Here is a 23,854-nt window from a genome sequence, read left to right as displayed (position 1 = left end):
GGTCTTGTTTTGGGTGCGATCCGTGGACCTAAGTCAGTCTTGTCAGCGGTGACGGGGATTATCTGGGTCTTGACCTCACCAGATGGAAGCTACCTGAGAGGAAACGTATTGCGAAATGTGAATTGTGAATGTGACATTGTGCTGGCAAACTAGGAAAACACTTTGTGTGAATTTTTTTTTTCTTAGTTCAGACGTACCTAGTGCGTCTTTCTTCTACGTCCCATCTCCTGTGCGCAGCCTGGTTGGTTACATCGACTAGTCACACTTTCCAGAATGTCCGTTGGCACAGGCGTGTAAGTGAGCAAAGTCTGGACGGATGGTTTTCTTCTCGCTGTGTGGATCTTCAGTGAAGTGCGCAAGCTGTCCACTTGGCCATTGTGTCGCGTGCTTGGCTTCTACTAACACTCGGTCACGTGATTTGAATTTGCCTAAAATCTGCAGCAATAGCTCCGGCGACGAGTGGTCTTCCCAGGGGAGTTTTTGCGGATCCCGTAGCTGAAAGGCAGGCAGAAAACCGTTTTCGATTCGAAACGAGGAAGCAGACCGTAATGGAAGGGAACGCCTATATCACAGGTCTCAGTATACCGGAAACGGATTCGAAACTGACAAAGCACGCAGAAAGTACTTTCTTAGTATTGTGAACAACGCAGTGTCCGTCGCTTCTGCAGCCCAGAGCGAGGTGAAGGCACACTCCTTGCACCCAACGCTGAATGTGAACCTTGATTCCTTTATGCTACTCACCTGTCAGGTTTAGCGAGCAGCGTCACGTGGAGGAATAGTAGAGCAGGGGGTGTGTGACCTACCCTTATAAAAGTTGTCTATAGACTTCTTATATACTCTCATTGCCTTCCTATAGATATTTCATTTTGTCTATTTGTAGTCTATAGACTGTTTATAGGCAGATGTCTTGTAAAAGTGTATGGCCGTAAATTTATGGATTTTATAGAGACTGTCTGTAGGATTTGTGTTGCCTGTAGACTATTCTCTAGGATTTGTCTATAGACTTCATACGCAAAAGTCTATGGACAGTCTATAGACTGTGTGAAGAAATTTTTGTAAGGGATATATAGGCTTTGAGCTCGGGCTTTGACCGCTTCCTTCAGGAACATTAAGGATCTTGTTAACTTGTTATCGTCTACACAAGAGAGTGATTTTATAGGCACGTATATATCTTCCCCCGTTCTTGTTTTTTCCGGGGACGTATCGGAGATAATAATAATAATAATAATAATAATAATATAATAATTGGTTTTGGGGGAAAGGAAATGGCGCAGTATCTGTCACGTATATCGTTGGACACCTGAACCGCGCCGCAAGGGAATGGATAAAGGAGGGAGTGAAAGAAGAAAGGAAGAGAGAGGTGCCGTAGTGGAGGGCTCCGGAATAATTTCGATCACCTGGGGATCTTTAACGTGCACTGACATCGCACAGCACACGGGCGCCTTAGCGTCTTTCCTCCATAAAAACGCAGCCGCCGCGGTCGGGTTCGAACCCGGGAACTGAGAAGCCGTAGTTTTTGGTCGCCTTCAGAGGCTTGTCTCCGTCTTTTTGAACCTGCACTTTTCGACGGTACCCTGGATAACCCGTGCCGCGAATGTCTAAAGCTCTCGATTACTTGTGGCAAAATCCTTCTGCAGCTGATAGCGAACAGCATTCAAAACTGTCTTGCATTCCAGTGGCCAGTTTTGCGCATTGCAGGCGAAACGCACCCTGCAATTATAATTTACTGGTTCTCGCGCTCCAGAAAATATTCTGTCGCTTTGCGAGGTGATCCTGCTTGGAGAGACCACCTTAGACAACCGTTGTATGAAATATGTACCGCTCTTGGCAGCGGCAGTGTGCAGGTCCCCGCAAACAGTTCTGGGAACACCGAAATCGTGAAAAAGCTGAATTCAATCGCTGCCTAGAGGAGTGATCAGGTATAGGGGGGTGGCATTGTGCAAGTCGCGCGGGAAAATGCCTATAAACCCCTGCAGTTAGTGGCTGCATGCTTGGAATGCTAAGCAATTAAGCCCCCCCCCCCCCCCCCCTCTTTTTTGTTATCTCCATGTTTCGAAAACTTTTGTGAGTGCCTGCACTTTTACGCCAGTGGGTATGCTGTGTTTTGATAGTCCTGGCCGGTGGGAGCACTTATCCGTTTTCACCCTACCATACCGGTCGGTGAAAAACTCCTTCTTCAAAGTTAATTCACCGCAAGGCACGCAGTTTAATTGTCGCCTTCTTATCGCGGAAGTAATTGTCAGTGTGTCCATGAGCATTCGACTGTCTTGCGCCTTTAATAGACGGACAGTGCAGCTGCGTTTTATGGACACCACGGTTTACTGGATGCAGTCGGCTTGTGTAATGAGGGTAGTTACCGATATCACTCAGGTTTGAAGTAACCACAGTTAACAATTTTACTCGCTGTTAAGTTTGTCGTGCAGCTGCGCAGAACCTCAGTTAGCATGTGCCGGGTTTGCAGTTACCGGGGGGCATTTTTTTCTGATTACCACTCCATTATTGTCTGCAAGCAATAGCGGCGTACACTCTAAACACTGGTACACTTGTATGGGTGTAAAAAGCGAGTGTGTTAGAGGACAGCTTACTCCGCTTTTTACTCCTTTTTGTTTAGAGTGATACAGTCAGCTGTTGGCGGCGGCACGCTCACGTAGCGGTAATTCTGGCGTCCTGTACTGGTTACTTTGCTTTACCGTCGCTGTATAATCTTTGTCAAAAGCAATGAGACCGAGGGGTTTCCTTCTGGGTCATACTGTTGACGTCAACAGCTTTCCAGATGCCTTGAAGATGAGAGGTGCTGTGGTCCTCGCCCCTGCGAATCTTGGAATTTCCGTGCTACAGTTAAGAGGCCTACCCATTACAAAAACATCTTTATACAGCCTATTGAATGTCCATAGACTTCTGTCTACAAAGTCTATAGACTCTCCATAGACAAACCCTAGAGAACAGTCTGTAGCCATTACAAATCCTATAGGCAGTCTATAGACAATGTATAGATTTATGGCCACACACTTTTAGTAAACTTTTGTCTATAGGTAGTCTATAGGTTATGAATAGACAAAAAGAAGTATCTATAGGATGGCAATAGAGTCCATAAGAAGTCTATATAGACGGTCTATAGACCATTTTTATAAGGGACTAGACACTTTCGAAGCAAATCACTTGGGGCGTAAACTTTCGAGAAAGGCTGCACATGTCTTCTGTCCCTGCCGTCTGTCCTCGCTCACCATCCCGTCCTGTCTTTTCGCAGTGTGGCCACGAGCAGCGGCGAGTCATGCCGGTCTTCGAGCGACTCGGCCTCGTCGGCGCCCTGCTCGCCCGAGAGCGTCCTCAGCGACTCGGGCGGCGCCGAGGGCCTGCCGGACAGCGTCGCCAGCCTGGTCTCCGGAGACCTGGGGGACCTCGGGGACGCCACGCCGGACTCCGGCTTCAACCTGTCCCGCCTGCTGCTGCCCCAGCAGCACCGGCAGGGCGAGTCGGCCGCCGACGCCCGGAAGCGAGACCTCCGGCTCGTCGACGAGGTCGTGGCCGCCGCCACGGCTTCGGCTTCGGACTCTTGCTGCCCCGCCGGCTCGCCCGCGTCCCCGCGTCCACAGTCGTCTGTCTTGGCCGCCGCCACCACCGCCGCACTCTCCTTTTCGTCCGCGCTGGCCTCGAGTCTTTCATCATCATCGTCTTCAGCCACCACAGCGGTGACGTCAACCGCCGCGGCGCCCTTTTTAACGACCTGTTCAACATCGACTGTTGCTGCTTCGCTGGCGGTGCCGCCCGCGTCATTGTCTTCATCCGTAACGTCGTCGAGCGTGCCAGTGTCGTCTTCCAGCTGCTCCGGGCCCACGGTGTCCCACGCCGAGTTGTGCGCGACGGTTGCGCCCCCTGCGTGTCGGCAGGCGTCGCCACTGACGTCGTCGCAGAAGTGTGCGGCCCAGGTGGCGTCGCCTTCGCCGCATCCGGCCGGTTGCGCCAAGAGCAGGCGGAAGAGGAAGCTCTCGGGGGATGCAAGGAAACGGGATGCCACAGCCGTATCGGTAAGCCAGCATGCGAGTTCAGAGGTATGTCACTCTTTACTAAGGGCCAGGACGGAGAACAGCCTGCGGAAGTAGTCTTTCCTTTCTTCTCTACTACTTTCACTTCCTCTCTGCCTTCCTGGTCTTTCACTTCCTGTTCTGTCTTTCTCTTAAGGAGTGCCTCAGTGAGTGTGTTCATCCGAGCTCTTTCTGAACGTCGTCAATGTCAGGCTTGTGTAGCGCATAGTCCATTCACTGTGGATTTGTTTTCACGACCGATGCCTTGCAGTGCTAAGATGTCTTCAGTACGTTTTACGTGCGCGTGAATAGGACTAGTAAGGTCAGTTTACCCGGGACTGGAACTTTACCAGCAGCGCTTTTGGTTGAGATTCAAATAGTTATGCCTTCTTGGCGAAGTAAACAATTTCTTACAGGGCGTAGCAACTCCTCAGGCGCGTCTTTTTTCATTTTTTTTTAAATAAGCCGTTTTATGCACACCGTTGATGGGCACGTAATATTTTATTGGTCGATAGTGAGAGCGAGGCGCAGGCCGAACGAGAACCGCCATCGCTTTAAAGGGAGCGCGTGAAGAAGATGTGGTGTGCGCAGATAAGGGCCCCCGAAGCTACCACAATCGCTGTGAAACTTGGCATCTGCAATCGAGAAGCTTTCGCTAGCCATTTGTTTTATGCCTGTCAAAGGACCTGTCTTAAAAGAACAGCGTTACTCCTCTAGCCGGTACTCTGATGTTTTCGTGAGTCCTAGCTGGCGCACTTCCCTTTCCGCAAAATGCAATCATGTTTTGACTGTAGGCCTGGGCGAAGTGAGTTGACATCTTTTGGCAAGCAGTTAGTACACCGAATGCGGGTGCGTCACGCAGGATGAAGAGCCCGAGGACGAGGACATCTGCAGGCGCAGGGAGGCCGAGGTGGAGTCCCTTCTTCGGCATTGCGTCGACCTCGTCGCCGAACGGTTGGACCCGCAGCGCAAGGCGTCCACCAGTATCAGCACCGCCGCCAGCAGCAACAGCAGCTGTACCAGCCCATTAAGAAACCACAGGGAACAACAACACCAACCGGAACTGCGCCGTCACCACGAAACCCACCACCAGGCGGCGACGACGTCGTCGTCGCCTCGTAACACCCATCGTCACCAGGACCATCGCCAGCAGAGGGAGAGCCGCCATCAGGAACGCCACGCTCACGAAGACTGCGAGGATGCCGGCAGAAGCCAGGAACGCCGGAACCACGTCCTCGAGCACCGCACGGGTCATCATCACCATCATTCACTGCCGAACCACACCTCACAGCCGAATCACAACTCGCAACAGCAGAACCACAAGAAGCAGCATCACCTAAGACAAGCTGAGTCGGAGGCTTCATTGCCGCCTCCTTCGCCCGACTGCAGCAGCAGCAGCAGCAGTAGTAGAAGCATTCCAGACGAGGAAGAGTCCGGGTGTATATTAGAAACAGAGACTACATCGAATGCCGAAACGTCGGCGGCCGCATTGTCAATAGCGGTTTCACCGACGTCCGCACCGCCGGTAGCCGCGTCGCCGACGATAGGTTCGTCGACGGGGGTCTCGCCGGCGAAGGTTTCTTCGACGGCGGCGGTCCCGTCGACGTCTTCGGCTGCAGCGGGCTCGTCGTCAACACCGTGCGCGTCCTCCTGCTCCCCTGCGTCCTTCGCGGCGGCGCCCTCGCCTTGTTCGTCGACCCAGTCCTCTGTCTTGGTCGGGGAGGACGGCCTGTGCTCGTGCCGATGGCTGGACTGCGAGATGCGGCTCCGCAGCGAAGAGGCCCTCGGCGACCACGTCCGGGCGGCGCACGTGGATACCCAGACCAGGGACCAAGGCCTCTACGCCTGTCGGTGGCAGGGGTGCAAGGTGAGACCCCCTCCTTCTATGCCTGTCTTTCCCCCCCTGCATCCGGGAGGGAAGTTTGAGACTGTCCAGAAAGCGCCATCTGATGTCGTGCGATGTATGTGTCTCTGCAAGTACGGGAATTCGTAAGTTCAGAGCTCATTGATCGTTATGCCAGTTCGGAATCTCCGAGCGGAGGCCCTATGTCGTACTTCGATGCTCTGAGCCGAAATTCGGAAACTACCTGACTTTCACGCCACCGGCGGCATTCAATTGAACTGCTCAGTGCTGCACAAAACACGAATATAGCTGATAAACGAAAGTCGCTGAGTGCCACCAATAGCTGACTTTCAAGCTCATAGATGGCGCCACTGTTTGTCAGTCGGGCCGGACAGTTTCCTTTTGAGTTCTTTTTCCTGCCCATTCTACTCCTGGTTTGCCGGCCCTCCCTCAGCTGCAGTAGAGAACAGCCTGGTTTCGAAGTAGAGGTTCGCCACTGCTATGTGCTAAGCGCGTGGAATGATGGTCAGATCCTTGGGCCCATGTTGGGCCCTTGTATCAAAGTCGGACGCTCCGACTGGGCCGAATGAGGAGGTTAGCAGATAGTCTCGCCACCTGGCGGGACTCGCGTGAACTTCCCAGAGCACCTGAAACGTAGACTCTGTGAGGATTGAAGAGCGGCCGGGCGTCGCGAACAGTTGACTGCCAAACACATAGGCAGAGTCACAGTCTGCTAACCTACAGAAACTGGCCGCAGGTAGTCGTCGGACTTTGATTCGGAGCTCTGCAACTGAAATTAAATAGCTCTGGTAGTGGTAACTTGGGGTGCACTACGGCACAGGGCGGACTTATTGGGGGAGGGGGGGGGGGGGAGGAGCTCTCGCTGTCCCCCAAGGGAGGAATGTGTTACATTGGAAAGCCGTACTAAACCTCATTTTTCGACGCAAAAAGTCTTCTTTAAGAAAGCGGAAATTTGGCCCGGTCGGCACGTAGAGACGAAGTGAGAACAAACAGCGCAATAACGGTGCCTGCGCTGTTTTGTTCACACCAAGTCCGAGAGATGCATGGTTAAAATGGACCATTGAACCGCCCCCTCTAAGGGTGACGTATAAATCCGCCTCTGCTACGGCTATCGTTGTCTCTTCATTGGCCCAGGGCGGGGTGTAAAGTTCTTGAGATATTTTTTTTTGCCTGCCAACATTAAAGAAAAGCTGGAGATGCGGATGGTCAGTGCAGCAAAAGGCAATGGCTAATGGATGTCTTTCCGGGAACCGAAAAGAAACGGAAGTTCCGATGACCCCGCTGTAGGCGTAACTACCGCATCCCCACGTAGCCCTCACGCCTCTGCGTGCATTTTTGCTGAGCGCTGTCCGCTGTCGGAGGGAACTTCGTCGAAAAGGGTTTTGAAGAGCCCCCCTTCCACACACACATGGCGTCGTTCGGATTCCCCCATCCAGGGGCGTCTTTTATGCCCGCCTTGTAGTCGGCTCTCCTCTGGTGCCTCATCTAAGAGCGCACAGCATAATCTCCGCTTCGCGTCTTTCGAGGAGCAGTGCCTCCGAGGCGGCGGCTCCCTCCCTTTTACGATCGCCCCGATGGATCCCCTCCCAGCTCTGGTTCGGGAGTTTGCACTGTGAGGTGCCCTCCTTGTGCTGTTCGCCCCCCCCCCCCCCCCCCCCCTTTTCTTTGCCTTGTCCACCCCGGCTTTTAATTGCCTGGTGTGGGTTCATCTTTGCAGATTGGGAGCCTTCCGTTTCATGCAGGGCCGCTTTTGGAATGTAAAGTTCAGTAGCTTTTTGCATACGCTTATCTCGCCCTGCCCTTGTAGTGTTTTGGTGGAGGTAAATATGGGGGTGGTGGGGGGGAGGCAGAGCTCTTTTGACGGAAATCTCGAGGAAGGATAATAAAGCTCGGGAGGAAGCACTGATCTGCCGGAATTCGCGAGGAAGAATTAAGAAGTGACTTCTAACGAATTATATCTTTTTGCCGATACATTTCGCACCGATAGGCGCCACCGTCTGTGCGAGTTTCTTGCGAAAGCGCTTCATCCGCTGCAGGAATGCCGGGAAACTGACACTTCGTGCTTGGCTTTGGCTAGCGTTTCGTCGAAATCGAGCATTCCATCGCGGAATCATAGTTGTTTAACGATGTATTCCACTGTGTTGTGGCTGAATTCCTTAAACCATAGATTTTTCACTTTCATTTATATATATGCACGGGAGGAGCTCGTTATAAAGAAACTGTTTATAATGGTATAATGGATATAACGAAGGAATGACGATTCCCCTTGGAAGTTCGGTCAAAAAGGGCTATAACGAAGCTACGGCTATAGCGAAGTCACCGCCGGACCCCTTCAACTTCGTTATAACGAGGTTGTGTGTGTGTGTGTGTGTGTGTGTGTGTGTGTGTGTGTGTGTGTGTGTGTGTGTGTGTGTGTGTGTGTGTGTGTGTGTGTGTGTGTGTGTGTGTGTGTGTGTGTGTGTGTGTGTGTGTGTGTGTGTGTGTGTGTGTGTGTGTGTGTGTGTGTGTGTGTGTGTTGGAGCTAGCTATAAAATCTGATGTGGGGGGCATAAGTGTCACTCCTTCGTCTTGGAGTTTTAGTGGCCTAGCACTAAGGCCTGCACTCCCGAAAACACCTGTTGTCTGTTTGTCTGAAGCCAACTACGCCCGCAGAAATGAAAGAAGTACGTATATATCCGCGGCGCCGCGAACAGATCTGCTGCATCGCTGGCCAGTGCACGACAGCACCATGCTATCGCCGCAACCGATGGCCCCTCGTGTTCAGCTGCCACCGTCTCGCGCTGTGCAGTGCGTGTCGTCGTCTTCATCAACTTCCATCTGCGGCGCGAACAGATGAGCAGCTTAACCTCGATCAGAGCTTAACCTGTGTCTAATATCAGACTTGCTAACGACCCAGCAAAGCAGAACCATGAGCCAGTGAGGCCAAACACATGCTTTTCACGCGTATACTCGGTTCAAGCACGTTAAAACCGAACCATTTTCTTATCTCTGGTCCTTTTTGTTACCTTTTCGGGTGTTCTTATACCTGCGGGTTTTGCCGCACTGCATAGAACTGCTGAGGCGTAACTTGCACGCGTGGACACATACACTGCGGTCGTTTCCTTGGGAGCATGTGGTCTAGCTGGCGAGACGACAGTGAACTCCTCCGCCGCCTGACAGCGGCATCTGCAGCCGGGTGATGTAATGTTGAGGGGGCGCTTATCGTCCTTATCTGCGCCCACTCTCTACTTGGCTTCTGCCCTTATCTTCTTTTATCTCATTTGCTCTGGAGAGAGGACAGAGAGAGAGAGAGAGACTCTTGCGTGTGCGAGGATACGCCGCTGGGGTGGGAGACCCTGCAGCTGGCACTGCTCATCACGGAGCTCTGAAAGACATACCGTGTTCACGCGAACTTAGGCTACCGGTGGTTCCGGGCGCATCCCTCAACGCGCCTCTTAGTTGCTCCTTTGTTTTTTTTTATCTTTTCACGTAACTATTTAAAACTAAGAAGAACACCAGTTATTGTTTATTATTTTTGCTAGCTTATATTTCTTTGTTTTACGCAACTACCCAGTGGACATTAAAACTCTCATGGATGTCCTGCGGACGTCCAAGAGAGGTCTAGTGCTCATCAGGCATGCACGTATATTGAACCACATCGCGTAGCTGTGACGATGCGTAGTCACTTCACATGAACCAAACGTTGGCTTAGATGGAACCACTGCTCCGTGTTAATTCCCTTGCGTGTCCAGGAAACATTATTGTTGTTGTTAATAATGTTATTATTACTATTATTGGGGTTGAAATTGTTTTCATAATCAGTGGGCCATCCCGCGAGGCTAAAAGGGGCTTGACTAGCAGCGCTTGGCGGCCGGCAACTAAGAAAGAGTTGGCGGAGACAGTTAAGACTCCTTACGTGTGACAAGGAGAAAGACCGCCCGCTCGCAGAGCGGACTTATGTCAGAAGCAAGAAAATTTGCAAGTAAGGCTTACCTACCTGTGCGCGCAAGAATATTCCGTGATACTTAATGGGTAACAGCTAAAATGATGATGGTTTAAAATGGAGACGATCAAGGTTATTCAGGCCGACATTCATAGCGAAGTGATGAGTTGCGTTAGAACGGCACCATTGGACGACTTTCATGTCTGCAAGGGATGTTGTGATTTTTGGAAACCTACTTATGAATCAAAAATTAACTCTACTTTGGCAGTAACAATTTATTTCGGGTTAATTTACTGGAGTTACCGTTTACGTTTCTTATATTTACCTCTACAGTACGTAACGTCGGTTGCACCCTTAATTTCGGATATGTGGTTCCCTTTCACCTACGCGGGCCAGACCCGGAATAAACAAAGCTTGGAAAAAAAAAGCTGTCTGCGGTAGTTGGTGGGAACAAAATAGATTTTTTTCTTCGGTGTCAGGCGAACAACAGATAGGACACTTACAGCGATCATGCATCATCACCTTAGCTGGAGCGTGCCGTACTATACTTCCCAGCTTCGTCGCGCCCTTTCACTCCAACCCCTCTTCCGCAGACACCCACCCACAGCCAGCCCCCTGTCACGTTTTAACGACTCGCTTGTCGTTAACAGCGAAAACGTGACAGCCACTGACCCGCATAGCGCGCGTGGGCGCCCAACATCCCAACAGGGCGTGAGTCAACGCTCTCCTGCTTTCTGCTGTGTGTTTTTTTTTTCTTCACTAGGCTTTTTTCTGCTTTCTTTCGTTTCTGGAGCAGACGACGCAACGTGCAGGCTCGCGCGAGCAGACGACAGCTTTAGCCGGGGAGGGGTGTGAATTGTCCTGTGCTCACGTCCGCTCGGAGCAGACGACGGCAATTTTTCGATTAGGCTTAGTCATTTGTTTTCTTTGTTAGCGTCCCGCGTTGTGTCTTTAGCACCTCGCTTATTATTATTTTTTTAATTTCGTTGGCAGGAAATGAGACAGCGGGGAGACGGGGGAGGTGACTTCGTTGTATATCGGCTTAATTAGTAGCACCGCCTGTCGCCGGTTTGATCGCGTTAATGACCTTTGTTTTATTTTTTATCTTCGTTTCATTCTCGGGCCCAGCGAGGCGCGTGCCGCCTAGCTCGGAATAAAAATGGCTGCAGAAGGGGGGGGGGGGGGGGGGGATTCGCTGTGTGGGGAGATAGCGAAGGTGTGGTAATTCTACGTTCGAATTGGGGTGAAACGTGTCGCCTCCTATTAGCGCGATTGTGTGGCTTAATTAAGCGGGCGAAGGGGGAAATAGTTGTTTTCTGGCCGGGGTAAACGAGCGCTGTGTTTCGAGTAGGTCGTCGACAGGGAGAGCGGTGTTCTTAATAGTCCCTCTAGGCTCCACTGTAATTTAGTTAAACGTTGGTTTGGGGCTAATCTTCCTTTTACCGCTCCGAGTGGCGTTTGTACTTCACGTTATTTATTTATTTTTTTGCGGCTGTAGACGTTTCGCACTTTAATGTGAAACGTTTGGACTGGTAGATTTGACTGCTTTGGAGTTGTCAAATTGCGCTGATTGCTTCCTGCCTCCAACAAGTTAGTGAACTTGAACTGACAGCGATTTTTCGGCTGTTAAAATTAATTTGGTTAGCAAGAAATAGCAAAGCATGGGGCAGCGATGTTCGAGATTTTTCAGCTTAAAAAAATTGAGAAAGGGGAAACAATACATTCGTACATTGCTGTTTGTTGAAACGTATTCTTTATTCCTATCCTCTGTCGATTAGAGTTGTACGGTCGATAAAACTGGCTTCCTTTGGTTTAGTCGATCTGTCTGCGGGGGATTATTGGCTTTCCGATTCAATTTCCTTTTGTCGCATACCTTTTTTTGAAAACCCCGCGAAGAGAGGTGTTACTTGACCGCTGCGGATTACAGGAAACTGTTGGTTTAATGGAACGAACGACACGTTTGCTTTTTTTTTGTTATTAAACTCAGCCGGTCGTCCGAACTCGAAAGAGGTCTGGGGGCGAGAGTTTCAGAAACCGTTGTTTGCCGTCTCGGCTGCGCGCATAGAGTTTCTTGCCATTAACTAGAGGGAACTATTGCCATTAACTAGAGGAAGCTCCATGCAGTTAGCATGGAGCTTCCTCGAGACCACCTCAGCCACCATGGGCGCTCTAAGCATCATGGGACGGAGAGCTACCGACTGCAGAAACACGACTTTTGGCCAAAAAATAATGCAAAAATAAACGTTGTTCGATAATCAAGAATGCCCTAACATTAAATATCCTTTCTATGAATTCCAACAAATAGGCAAAAAGGCATGTATATGTAAAATTTGCCCAAAATAAGCGATGGCTTGCTCTCGTATTGGCCACATATTTTACGCCACGAAATCCAATATTTCGTGCTTAACAGGCGCACTTTCAAAAAGAAATATTAAAAAGATGTTTTCGCTTAAACACTTTAAGGCGTTTTTTAATGGCACTTCTGAAAACAGAAATCTTTTATTGGCGTCGTGTGCTGTTGCGTTCTTGCTACTATGGATTTTTTGCGCACGTTTCCGCCAAAGTGGTTTGCGCGCGTTTCCGCCAAAGTCGTTTGCGCGCGGGGCGCGCCGTGAGCGGAATGGGACATCTCAGTAACGCCACTCCGTGTTCCCGAAAAAAACCCGACGGTCCCGCACCAAGTAGCTCACCGGCCCATGATGCTTTGAGCGCCCATGGTGGCTGAAATGCAGCGCCGCCCGCTTTCCCCTCTAGTTAATAGTAAGAAACGCTATGACTCTGCTGCTCGTCCGAACTCGAAAGAGGCCTGGGGGCGAGAGTTTCAGAAACCGTTGTTCGCCGTCTCTCTGCTGCGCGGCCCTGAACTGGCTGGATGAAAGCGGTCGTCGTCCGTCGAAGCAGACGACCGTGCGCGCGTCGTCTGCTACGCTCTGCTGCGGCCATTGCTTCGCTTTGCAGCAACAGACGACACGTCACTTTCGCTTTTCAACCTCGCCCTCCTGCTGCCTACGCCGCAGTGGAAGCCGCGTTTAACTTTTATTTCCCTCTTGGCGCGTTCTTTATTTTACGAGCGCCTTTTGTGTCGCCTGGTGGCTTTGTTTTGTCTTTCGTTGGCACAATGACCCACTTCCAGCTCCCGCCGCAGGTGTCGCTGCGTTGGTGGCGGTTAACTCTTTCTGTTTCTCTCCGCCGGCGCTCTCCGTTCTTTTTTATCTTTCGATCTCGGTTGGCTTCGGCTGTTTGGTCTTCTGTGCGCTTGGCTTTCAGTCGGCTTTCGGCCGTTGTGGCATTTGTTTATATTTGATTGTTGTTTTTCGTTTGATCGCTGACACTGCTGCCGTCGGCATTGAAAGGAAAAAGAAAAGGAAAAGCAAGCCGCTTTTCGCATTTGTTTGATGTTTTTTGCTTTTACGTCGCACCATCGGACGTGACGTTTACGGTCGCCGTTTCTCTTGTAATGGCTTTGCCCTCCTCTTGGGCTGGCGAGAAGAAAAGTTGCATAAGAAAGCTCGCAGCTGTAGTCTGTATGTATATGTATATATCTATGTATATTTTTTATTCCGCGCCGTAGCCCATTGCGTGCCGTCAGTCTTCTCACTCGCTTGCCGCACGGTTTTATTTTACTTTGCTATTTTTGTTTTATCTTCATCGCTGCGGGCTTCCTGTCCGGAGTGTTCGCACGCGACACAGCGCCCCGTGCGGCGCTCGCTGACCAGCTGTTCTGTGAGCTCGCCGTCTGTTCTTTGTTTTTTTTGTTGTTGGCGGTGCATCTTTATTATGTCTGCCCGGCCCCCGGACGGCCTTGGTTCGGCTTTTCTGGTCACTATCGTTGGAGCCGGTGACGTCACTAGCGTAAGAGCGGGGAGAGGGTGTGGGTGTTGTCCGTCTGCACTTCATCCGCGAGTGAACAACGGGGCCGCGGCCGAATGAAACTGCGCTGAATTTTGAGCGTCGTTAGAGGTGCTTGGATAGGGCGGGCAAGAGAGTGGACACCTTTTTCGCGCGCTTTTTGTTGTCGGTTCGTTTCGGAGCGTGATTCGGGCGCGATGTGACGCGGAATTGCTGAGCGCACGCGAAATTGTGCGCCCGTGTTCAGCGCGTGCTGCTCCGCGGAATATGTAAGTTCAGTGCCAAAACCAAGAGCCGCCTATTTTTTTTTCAACTATTTTTCGGTCAGAGATTGCGTCGTTACTTAGCTGAACCTGGGGCCCAGTTACGCTTCCTGGTAACGTTTGAATGATAATGCCATGCTGCACGGAATGCACATTGCTATGGATGGCGTGGCTTATTAAGGGCAGCGTAGAATTTGACGTTGCGATCTTCTTTGGCGTTGCGCAGGCGGAACAAGGCAGCCGTCGCATGAGGGCGTGTCTGTGGTGTCTCGATTAGAGCCACTGGAGAAAAAAATGCCGATGGTTGCGCTTTTTAGTAATGCGATTTTTGAGCGCAGCTCCAACAGTAATCCGACCAAAGGCAATTGCGCACGGAACGCGCAGGGCCGAAAGGAGACTGACATGGGTTTACAGCTCGGCAGGGTGCACAGCGATCCGCTGCCGCTGAGCTTCTATGCCCGAGTCAATCCTCGGGCGAATGGATCCCTATTGGAAACATTTGCAAGTGGCATTACGGATTTGGTAACGTGACAACGACGCAGCCAAGGATGTCAACTCAGGCCAGTGTCATTCGTCGGAAATGACATTTAATTCGCCGCCTGACATAGGGCTGTTGCAGTTGCTTGGGATTAATTGGGTTCTGCAGCACAATTCAATGCCTTACTGGCCGTCTCCCCGTTTCTCCTCCAGTTTCTTTAAATTCCGAGGGATTGATCATCAATAGCAAGCGCCGTCCACGTTAGCCACGTTTACATGAATGCGACAGATGTAGACTAATAATAATAATAATAATTGGTATTTGGGGAAAGGAAATGGCGCAGTATCTGTCTCATATTCGTTGGACACCTGAACCACGCCGTAAGGGAAGGGATAAAGGAGGGAGTGAAAGAGGAAAGGAAGAGAGAGGTGCCGTAGTGGAGGGCTCCGGAATAATTTCGACCACCTGGGGATCTTTAACGTGCACTGACATCGCACAGCACACGGGCGCCTTAGCGTTTTTCCTCCATAAAAACGCAGCCGCCGCGGTCGGGTTCGAACCCGGGAACTCCGGATCAGTAGTCGAGCGCCCTAACCACTGAGCCACCGCGGCGGGTAAGATGTAGACTCCAGTCTCCTTTTTGGGGGGAAAGTGCAAAAACGTCGAGGAAGAGAGTAGAGGACGAGTCAAGACTTTCCTTCTAAAGCCTGCTCTTCCCCTTAAAAGAGGGTCTGTAGTCGACTCCTGTCGCATTCATGTAAACGCCGTTATTGTGCTCTGCTTCTGGGTTGCTGCGCCGATGGAAAGCTTGAAAACGAGCCGCCGCGGTGGCTCAGTGGTTATGCCACTCGGCTGCTGGCCCGAAAAACGCGGGTTTGATCCCGGCCGCAGCGGTCGAATTTCGATGGAGGCGAAATGCTAGAGGCCCGTGTACTACGCGATGTCAGTGCACGTAAAAGAACCCCAGGTGGTCGAAATCATCCGGAGCCCTTCACTGCGGCGTCCCCCATAGCCTGAGTCGCTTTGGGGCGTTAAAGCCCCATAAACCGTGAACCATAAAGCTTGAAAACTGAGGGGACTAGCGCACGTCAGTGTATTTCTTGCTGAATGTTCGGCATATCTCCGGCAAAAAGTGACTGCTGTGGCTGATTTGTCTGTGGTGCACACTTATGACATTCCACGCAGAGCAGCTGTTAATTGATAATGCCATTTAGGAAACGCTTAATGGCCTCCGTGTATCGGAAAACTAGGCGTCCTGGTGGATTCAATTTTCGGAGCTTCGTTGACTGTCAGGCCACCCGCGAATTGCCCAGATGAGCTCTTAAGATCATTACAGTGGATTAAGAAAACTTGCTGAGGGGCACCAATTGCCCGGCGATTGCGCCTCCGCCTTCCCACCACCTCCATAAACTGGCCGCAGTGGCTGTGCCTAGAGTTTAATTTACGCTTCCGTGACTGGTACCGTGTTACCGTCACCGGAGTACCGGTACAGCCTGCACGCCGTCAGTGCGCATGCGCAGATCGCCTAGAAGGCGCCGCGCTAGGTACCAGGAAGCTGCGTGCGCGCCTGTCTCATCGTGACCAATCAGCGCGTGCTCACTGGCAGTGGGCGGGATCCTGGTATCCGGTAATGCTAACGATAACATGGTACGTAAAGGTGTCTAATACTGTGTACCGTGTTACCGTTACCGGAGTCCAGCCCACCGCCAGTGAGCACGCTCTGATTGGTCACGATGCTGCAGGCGTGCGTGCAGCTGCCGGGTACGTGGCGCCAGATGGCGCCGCCGAGACGATTTGCGCATGCGCTTTGGCTGCGCGTGGGCTCCCGGTACTCCGGTAACGGAATAGGTGTTTAAGCCCCACCGCACGGTAAACGCGGCAACTACGGCAACTACTACCATACGCAAACGTGGCTCGGCAAGCTTGGGAACGGTAGCAACGTCAACGCGTTGTACTTACCGGATGGCAGTCCGGCTACGCTAACTCTGTCTATCGCTGAAGGTGTTTATTATCGCCGTGCGTGGTACAGTCCTGTCGTGTGGGAACCGTGCTGGACTTAAACAAAGAAGAGAGCTGTAAGGAAGACAACATGCGAAGCGCGAACTTTCAGCTAATTTTATTCCGGATGGGGTACGCTTTTTTATGTGAAACAGAGAATGACGTGACCATCTTGGTTACCAAGAAAAATGAAAAAATGAAAGCACCACAGACAAGAACAAAGATTACCCGTGCCCACTGCTCAGCGCGAACAATACTCAGCCACAAATATTCGCTACATTCGAGGGTTAGTGATTTAGCGCGGACACAATTTTCTGTACCAGAAAAAATTGCGAGCCACGTTTTGATGACACAACAATCTTAGGCCTCGTAAAAACGGAACGAGAAATAATCAAGCGTTCAAGATTAGGACCGCCTGTGCAGAAAATTATGTCAGCGCTAAATGATTAACCCTCGAAGATAGCGAATATTTGTGGCTGAGTTCTTCACGCTGAGCAGTGGGCACGGGTAATGTTTGGTCTTGTCTGTGGTGCTTGCAGTTTTTCATTTTTCTTGGTAACCAAGATGGTCGTGTCATTCTCTCTTTCACTTAAAAAAGCGTAACCCATCCGGAATAAAATTAGTTGAAAGTTCGCGCTTCGTCTGTTGTCACCACAAACTAGCCTTTGTAATTGCTCTCTTAATCAGTCCCGTCGTCTCAGTGGGCGTCCTTTTTTCCTACCCTCCCCCTCCCACCTTAGGTGTTCGAGCGCCGCTCCTGCTCTCGTCAGTGGCTGGAGCGTCACGTGACCCAGAGCCACTGCGGCTCTCGGCCCTTCCCCTGCATCGTGGCTGGCTGCGGGCAGCGCTTCGGCTCCCAGGGGGCGCTGCAGAGGCACGTCAACGCCCACTTCGAGAGGTCGCTCAACGGTGAGGACGGGCTCTTTTTTTTTTTTTGCACTGGGTGCCCACCGGTGTAAGTGTTGCCCCTTCCACCGCAATACAGTCGGAAGCTTTATGAACGAGAACACGGCAGCCTATGCTATACTTGTGAAAATACGCAGTGGCCGCTTTCACGCAAGAGAGATGCCTGCCAGACGGCAGAACCATTTCCAGCATGTCTTCAAACGTGGCCGCTGCGTTCCGCCACTAGTAGGGCTCGAGTCTATCTGCCACGCGTTCCCGTGTTCCCTTTTATAAAGCTTCCGACTGTACACTGGTGGAGGATCGACCCTTTAGCACTGGCAAGGGGCAGTGCAAGGGGCACGGAAGGCGGTCGCTCGGGTGTGTCTCCAGTGACGAGTTTGACGGGACTTCTTTCGGCGTATACCCTCCGCTGCCTCAAGGGAGCACCTCGGATCTGTTCTCCGCATTGCAGCCCCTGCCCGTGTCCAGTTCATCTTCTTGAGATCAGCTCGGATGCCGTTAACTTGTATTTGTTCGCCAGTGCACTGCGCTGTCCTGTTTCTCAGCATTTGCCGCTAAACTATATTAGGATAAGGCTAAGGGTCCTGTTATAGTATGTTCTAACAGAAAGCTCCGTGACATAACCGTTCAGGGGGCCGCGTCTCCAGTTTTTTTTTTTTTTCGGTGAGAGAGGATCTGTTGGCTGTGCTTCGAAAGCTGGGTGATGAAGGTGGGATGGAGTTCCGTTGGGCCTTAGTTATGCGGACCTCTGGGTAGCCCCCATGAATAGCCTCTGTGGCTATCCCCTTCTCTTCTTCACCCCCGTTGCAATGACCAGAAGGCTGTAGTCGGGTACAACTCAAGGACGACGTGGCTTCTCATGACCCTGCTAGCGAGACAGTGTAAGGAATGACAGATGAAAGGGGGCAGTTCCCTCTCACCAAGGAGCGGCGGTCGAATTTCGATGGAGGCGAAATTCTAGAGGTCCGTGTACTGTGCGATGTCAGCGCACGTTAAAGAACCCTAGGTGGTCGAAATTTCCGGAGCCCTTCACTACGGCGTCTCTCATACCCTGAGTCGCTTTGAGGCGTTAAACCCCCATAAAACCAAAACCAACCTCCCACCAAGTTCTGGGATCTTCTGTCTGCAATGTGGCACCACTCCCCGCATTACAACACAGTTAAACAAAAATAAAGGGAAAAAAAGGAGAGCATGTTGGCAACTGCCATCACCCCGTTTCAATTAGGGTACACTCCTACTTTCCATCCATCCATCCAGCGTAACGCTAGCAGGTTCACGAGAATAAGCTTACGGCATTCGCAGGAAGGGAGGGTCCTTTGACAGGGAAAAGCGACTTTGTTCTTGATTTGTATAGGAGTTTTTATGTTTTGGTCTGTAGTATAATTCCCGATGACCCACTGGCGCTAGTGGAACTTGTGACATACTTCCGCTGGTGTTTGTCGAGATGAGCGTGGTGGAAAATCCGAGGATAGGCTTCGCCAGTTAGTGACTGTTTCGTTGGTTTTTTTTCTTCTTTTTTTACCCCACTTCCGGTGTAGATCCGACATCGCCCGCCTGGGCTTCAGGGAAGTAAGTGTTCTGTGTTACGAGCGCCTCATGTAAGCGCCGGAACCCCTTGGCGAGCAAGAACTGGCGGAGTGCCTTTTCTGTTTATTTATTTTCAGCTTTGACATGGGTCCAGAGCATGCAACATAGAGTATTTTGGTCCGTGATTGCCGCTAAGGTACAGTACTGCCGGTGCATTATCGGAGGTGGTATGCATACCGTATTTACTCGCGTAATTTGAGCACCCTTAACTTTTTACCCGCCTTTTCAAAAAGAAAATCTTTGCTCGCATATTTTGCGCTCTCTGCTGCGCCATACCGCCGGCATGGTACGCAGATGCGCACTGGGCAGGGTTAGGAAGATTTGAGTGGCCGCGTCGCGAAAGGGGAGAGGTGAGGGCAGGAATTGTACGCCGTTTACCCTGCTCGCTCGCGCTGGCGGCCGCTTTCCCGGCTGATCAGTTGCGCCCGAATCCGAAAGTATACCCAGCCGTTTGTTGTTCGGTCGATAATCAACCGGGCCGCACGCGAGGGCGCCCTTTGATTTACCGTTATCTCATTTTGCCTCCCACTGCTGTTTATCTCTTTGAGTGGCGCTTGCGATGTCATGCCATCCCGCAGGGAACTACATACATAACATGGGGCAGGAGGGGGTACACGTATTATATTTGGAGTGAACCCTTACAAAAAAATTTATAGTCTATAGACTGTCCGTAGACTTCTGTCTATACAGTCTATAGACCATCTATCAACAAATCCTATAGAACAGTCTGTAGGCAATACAAATGCTATAGCCCCTCTATAGACAATGTATAGATTTGCCTTGCTGTAAAGTGTATGAGGGGCCGGCGGCCTTGTTAAGCTGTCCTATGAGGCGGCTTTTACTGCCGGTCTCCCGTGTCATATCATATGGAGCAAATAAAGATTATTATTATTATTATTTATGACCATACATTTTTAGTAGACTTTTGTCTATATATATATATATATATATATATATATATATATATATATATATATATATATATATATATATATATATATATATATGGGAGGCAATGGAGTATGTAAGAAGTCTATAGACTGTGTGTAGACCATTTTTATAAGGTAACTTTCTTGCTGGCCAGAGAGGGGTGCGAGGTGTGGGGCTATGCGTACAGGCGCAATGTATGTACAGCACATATTGTGCGTTATGACCTTTGTAAAGTTTTTGAGGTTGTGCTCAGAAAATTTTCCTGTAATTTGTGCACCCTCTTTTTGAAGCCCTGATTGAAAAAAAAGCGCAAATTACGCGAGTAAATACGGTATTTCCGATTGCAACGCCTTTTATCTTGCGACGTAGTAACTCAGCGAGTCCAGCTGGATGCAGTCTACAGACAAATCATATGCCAGCGGGGAAAGTTAGTGTATCACCATAATTGACGAGTGTAATAAATCGCGCGAGTTTCTAATCGAAAGAAACAAATTGAGCTTTATTTCTCACATTGTTCTTTTATTCGCGTCTCTGCATCGAAGACTTGGCCCGTAGATTAGTGCTTCGCTGCCTGTCGCTTTTTCTTTTCTGGCTAGGCTCCGCCATTCACGAATGTATATACACCGCAATGCCTTTCGGCCTGTTATCGGTTCATCACGGCGTGAAGCGTCCGCCGTGTACGACTTGACTGCCTATGGGCGCAGGATAATGTCCAAGGACGCTCGAAGCGTAATTGGCGCCGCTCGAAACCTGCCCACGCGCGTGTATTACGCCTTACGACATCAGATGGAGACGATAACTGACTCGGCATGCCCGAGCAACGCCCCCGCCCCCCGCCACTATAAAGGTGTTTACGGCTCAAGGCATGGTCGAAAGTCCGCCTGCTAAATAATAACAATAACTGTTTGTTTTGCACTCAATTCTAGTTGAATAGAAAACATGTCTGCCTAAGTTATCATAGGCTTGCGGGACTTGATGCGGGGAAAAAAAAATTCAAGGGGGCACTTTGTTGACGTAAAGTGCGGCGAGGCGACAGCCTTTAGCGCGGTACTGCTACTTGTGTCGCTGACGTGTGGTGAAGATGTTGCTTAAAGACTGCTAGGAGCGTTTAAGCGGCATCCTTCCAGATCGGCGTTCAGGAGGCGTTTGGGAAGATTGCCTGGGGGGAGCGCTCCTCTCGAACGATGGTGGCGCCACTCAATGACGTAACACGCTCATCAACCACACGGCTTGATCATAGTTTTGCGATGCCGCCAGACTTATCTTGATTGATCGCGGCTGCGCGCAACTGCTCTTAGACTGTTGTGATTGTTTTGGTGCATTGTCTCGATGACGTCATAAGTTTGATTGACAGCTATAGTGTGACTCTCTTCTGCGAACATCCCCGCTGGCGAGTCGTGAGGCTATAAAGGCTTCCGCCTTAATAGGGGAGGAAACAGTTGAAAGTTGGAAGTGTGCGCCTGTACTGATTTGAACACAAAGTGAAGTCTGCACATTGACCGCCTGTAGGGATGCAGGAAAAGGCTCTCGAAACAGGGAAGAGCGAAATAGTGGCGGTAGGGGAGGGCTCGAGGTTAACGTCGATCAGCTGCCGTTCTTAAGCGTCTACTGTCATCGCACACAGAACCATTCGGATCTAGCCTCGAGATTAGAATTCGGTCGCCACCATGACGAGGATTCGATCCCGCCTATTCGTGCATAGAACTTGAGGACCACGGAGCCATTGCTGCGGTCAACACGCTCTGAGCCGGGATGAACCGGAGTGCAGAGAACGGTACAGCTGTAGTCTTAGCTGTACCGAACCACCGAACGAGAAAGGGTGGAGAGGAATGCCGACTGACACTAACTGGGCCGCTGCAACTTCTGTGTGCAGGAAAGAGGGGCACACTGGGACAGACAAGATACCCCTGTCACACGGGCATTTCGAGGGCCCTCGAACCGATAGTCTATCGACTCAAAGGCGATCGAGCGCTGCTACACGGGCAGTTTCAATGGCCATCGAGTCAATAGCCTATCGAGTCAACGGAGCAGCACGGAACTCCATCGAGATTTCGAGGGCCTTCGAGCGCTGGCCAATGTTGCTAGCGTTGCTTCGAGCGGCGCCAAGCGCACTTTCGTACACGACGCATTCACGGTACAAAAGCATGAACAAACTTTATTCGCCTAAAATTTAATGCAAGCAGTCTGTGCAATAATTTTCAACTTGTATCAACTAGTTTTAAGCGCGTTAAGCGCATTAATTTTGCGTTGCGGTCTTTGCGTTGCTTGCGTGCTTAGCGTTGACAACATGGCGGCGCCCTGCCCGCCCGCTTCACAGTGATAACAGCTTTGTCGCTAATCCCTTCGTGTCTCTTTCTTCGTCTTCGTATTTAAAAACGCGTAACCTTTACCAACTGACAGAGCTTTCCGTTCTGCTGAACAACTGTCACGCCACCTGTGGCTCTCAACGTAACTGTTCAGCGCCGCTCAAGACACGAAGATAGTAGAGAAATATGTATGTGAAGCCACCGGTAGATGGCTCCCCGTCTCGTAGGCGGCGCCACTTTATGTTAACCACCGCCATGAGGCCCGAGGGGGTGGGGGGGCGGGGGGGGGGGGGGGAGCCGGGCATCGAAGCGGACTTTCGCAGCTGCTCTGATCAAAGAGCTGAGCAACTTGATAGCCAATGACGTCACCGCACGGCCCCTGCCCGTCGTTCGCTCTGCACGTTTAAAAACCCATGCTTCAAAGACTTCTCGCTGGCAAAAGGCAACCTCGCGTGCGAAGCATTGGGGGGAGGGAGGGGGGCACTGTATACATATACACAACGGGATGACATGAAAAAGAGGGAAAGGGAAAATGGCGTCGGCCGATGCAGGCATCTGCGCCGGGGCATCAGAACGATAGCACGTGCAGCACAGCCTCCCGAGGGAAAAAAAAAAAAAAAGGAAGGACAACAGAAAGGGCCGCATAAACTCCAGCCTGTGTATAAGCTCTCGGTGGGCGAGGACGTACGGATAGGGGACGGTTATAAGAGAGCGTTCTGGTGTATTGCCGGGCAGCACTAGCGAAGAGTAAAGAGGCGAGAGACGCATAAAACGGGCAACACACTGTGGGGGGCTTTTAGGGCTGGCCCGCAAACGTCGCTTCCTTACCGCCCCTTCCCCGCCGCCGCGCCGTGTCGCTGCTTTCGTTTTGTGCGACGAGTGACCATTTTTAGTTGCGGCGTTTGGGCAGGGGGCTCGTATCTTGCGTTCGCCTTCTATGTGAGTGCATGTGTGTGCTGACTGTGGGCGCTCTGTTCGTAGCATCCATTTTGGGTGGTAGGGGGGGGGGGGGAGGAAGCAGCGGTGGAGATGGGAAAGGGAGGGGGACGAGCCAAATGTGGAACTCCGGTCAGGGTCACGTAGGTCGAGGGACGCATTCGCGGACAGGGACTCGCTTGTGCTTTTGGTGGGCTTCCTGTGTATGCTTTTTTTTCCCCTCTATTTTACCGGCCGTGCCGCGTATACAAACATGCTCTTGGAAATTAAGTGTCGACGATGGCTCGTCTATCCCGGAGCCTGTCCTTCGGCGCAGCCGTGTTGCCTGCCTGCTCGCCGCCATCTTTACGACGTCCTTCAGTCTGTAGCGTCGCTTGTCACGCGAGTGTGCGCCGATTGTCACTGAGCGCGGGGCCGCTTCGTTTTTATTTTGTTTATTTTTTTGTGTGTGTCGAGCTCGAGGCGCCTCACCGGGCCAAGGGAGCCCTGCGGGGACGGCAGTGCGAGTGTTGAGGGTGATCGTTAAGTGGTCGATAAACAACGCCGGCCATTGAATTTAAGCAGGCTGGAGAAACTTGCCTTGATCTCCGCTGAATTCCTTCGCAGCTGGCCCATTTCGACAGCACGAACGGAGCTTCTTGCTATATGCCGGATCACACCCAAGTCTGAAGCAAAGCTCGTTTAACACTCGTGGCCGTCGTCACACACTGTTCCTCCGCGGTAAAGAAATAGTCCGTTGTTAGAGCGTTTTCGGTTAGCCGATGAAAAAAAAAAAATCAAAAGGCGAAGTGAG

The 23,854-nt window shown here is 51.2% G+C and overlaps 1 protein-coding gene across 2 annotated transcripts in view; it reads left to right on the top strand.

Annotated features, from left to right (window-relative positions):
- jing (AE binding protein 2 jing) overlaps window positions 1-23,854 on the top strand; it is a 161,595-nt gene that overhangs the window by 100,379 nt on the left and 37,362 nt on the right. For both annotated transcript variants that reach the window (XM_077637821.1, XM_077637822.1), the window contains exons 2-4: window positions 3,248-4,025; window positions 4,885-5,889; window positions 17,137-17,305. In XM_077637821.1, the coding sequence (XP_077493947.1) occupies window positions 3,248-4,025; window positions 4,885-5,889; window positions 17,137-17,305 (1,952 nt within the window). The remainder of the gene's footprint in view (window positions 1-3,247; window positions 4,026-4,884; window positions 5,890-17,136; window positions 17,306-23,854) is intronic.

The sequence above is a fragment of the Amblyomma americanum genome, chromosome 9 (assembly GCF_052857255.1).
Source record: "Amblyomma americanum isolate KBUSLIRL-KWMA chromosome 9, ASM5285725v1, whole genome shotgun sequence".
Taxonomy (NCBI): Eukaryota; Metazoa; Arthropoda; class Arachnida; order Ixodida; family Ixodidae; genus Amblyomma; species Amblyomma americanum.
This window is presented reverse-complemented; position numbering and strand designations above follow the sequence as displayed.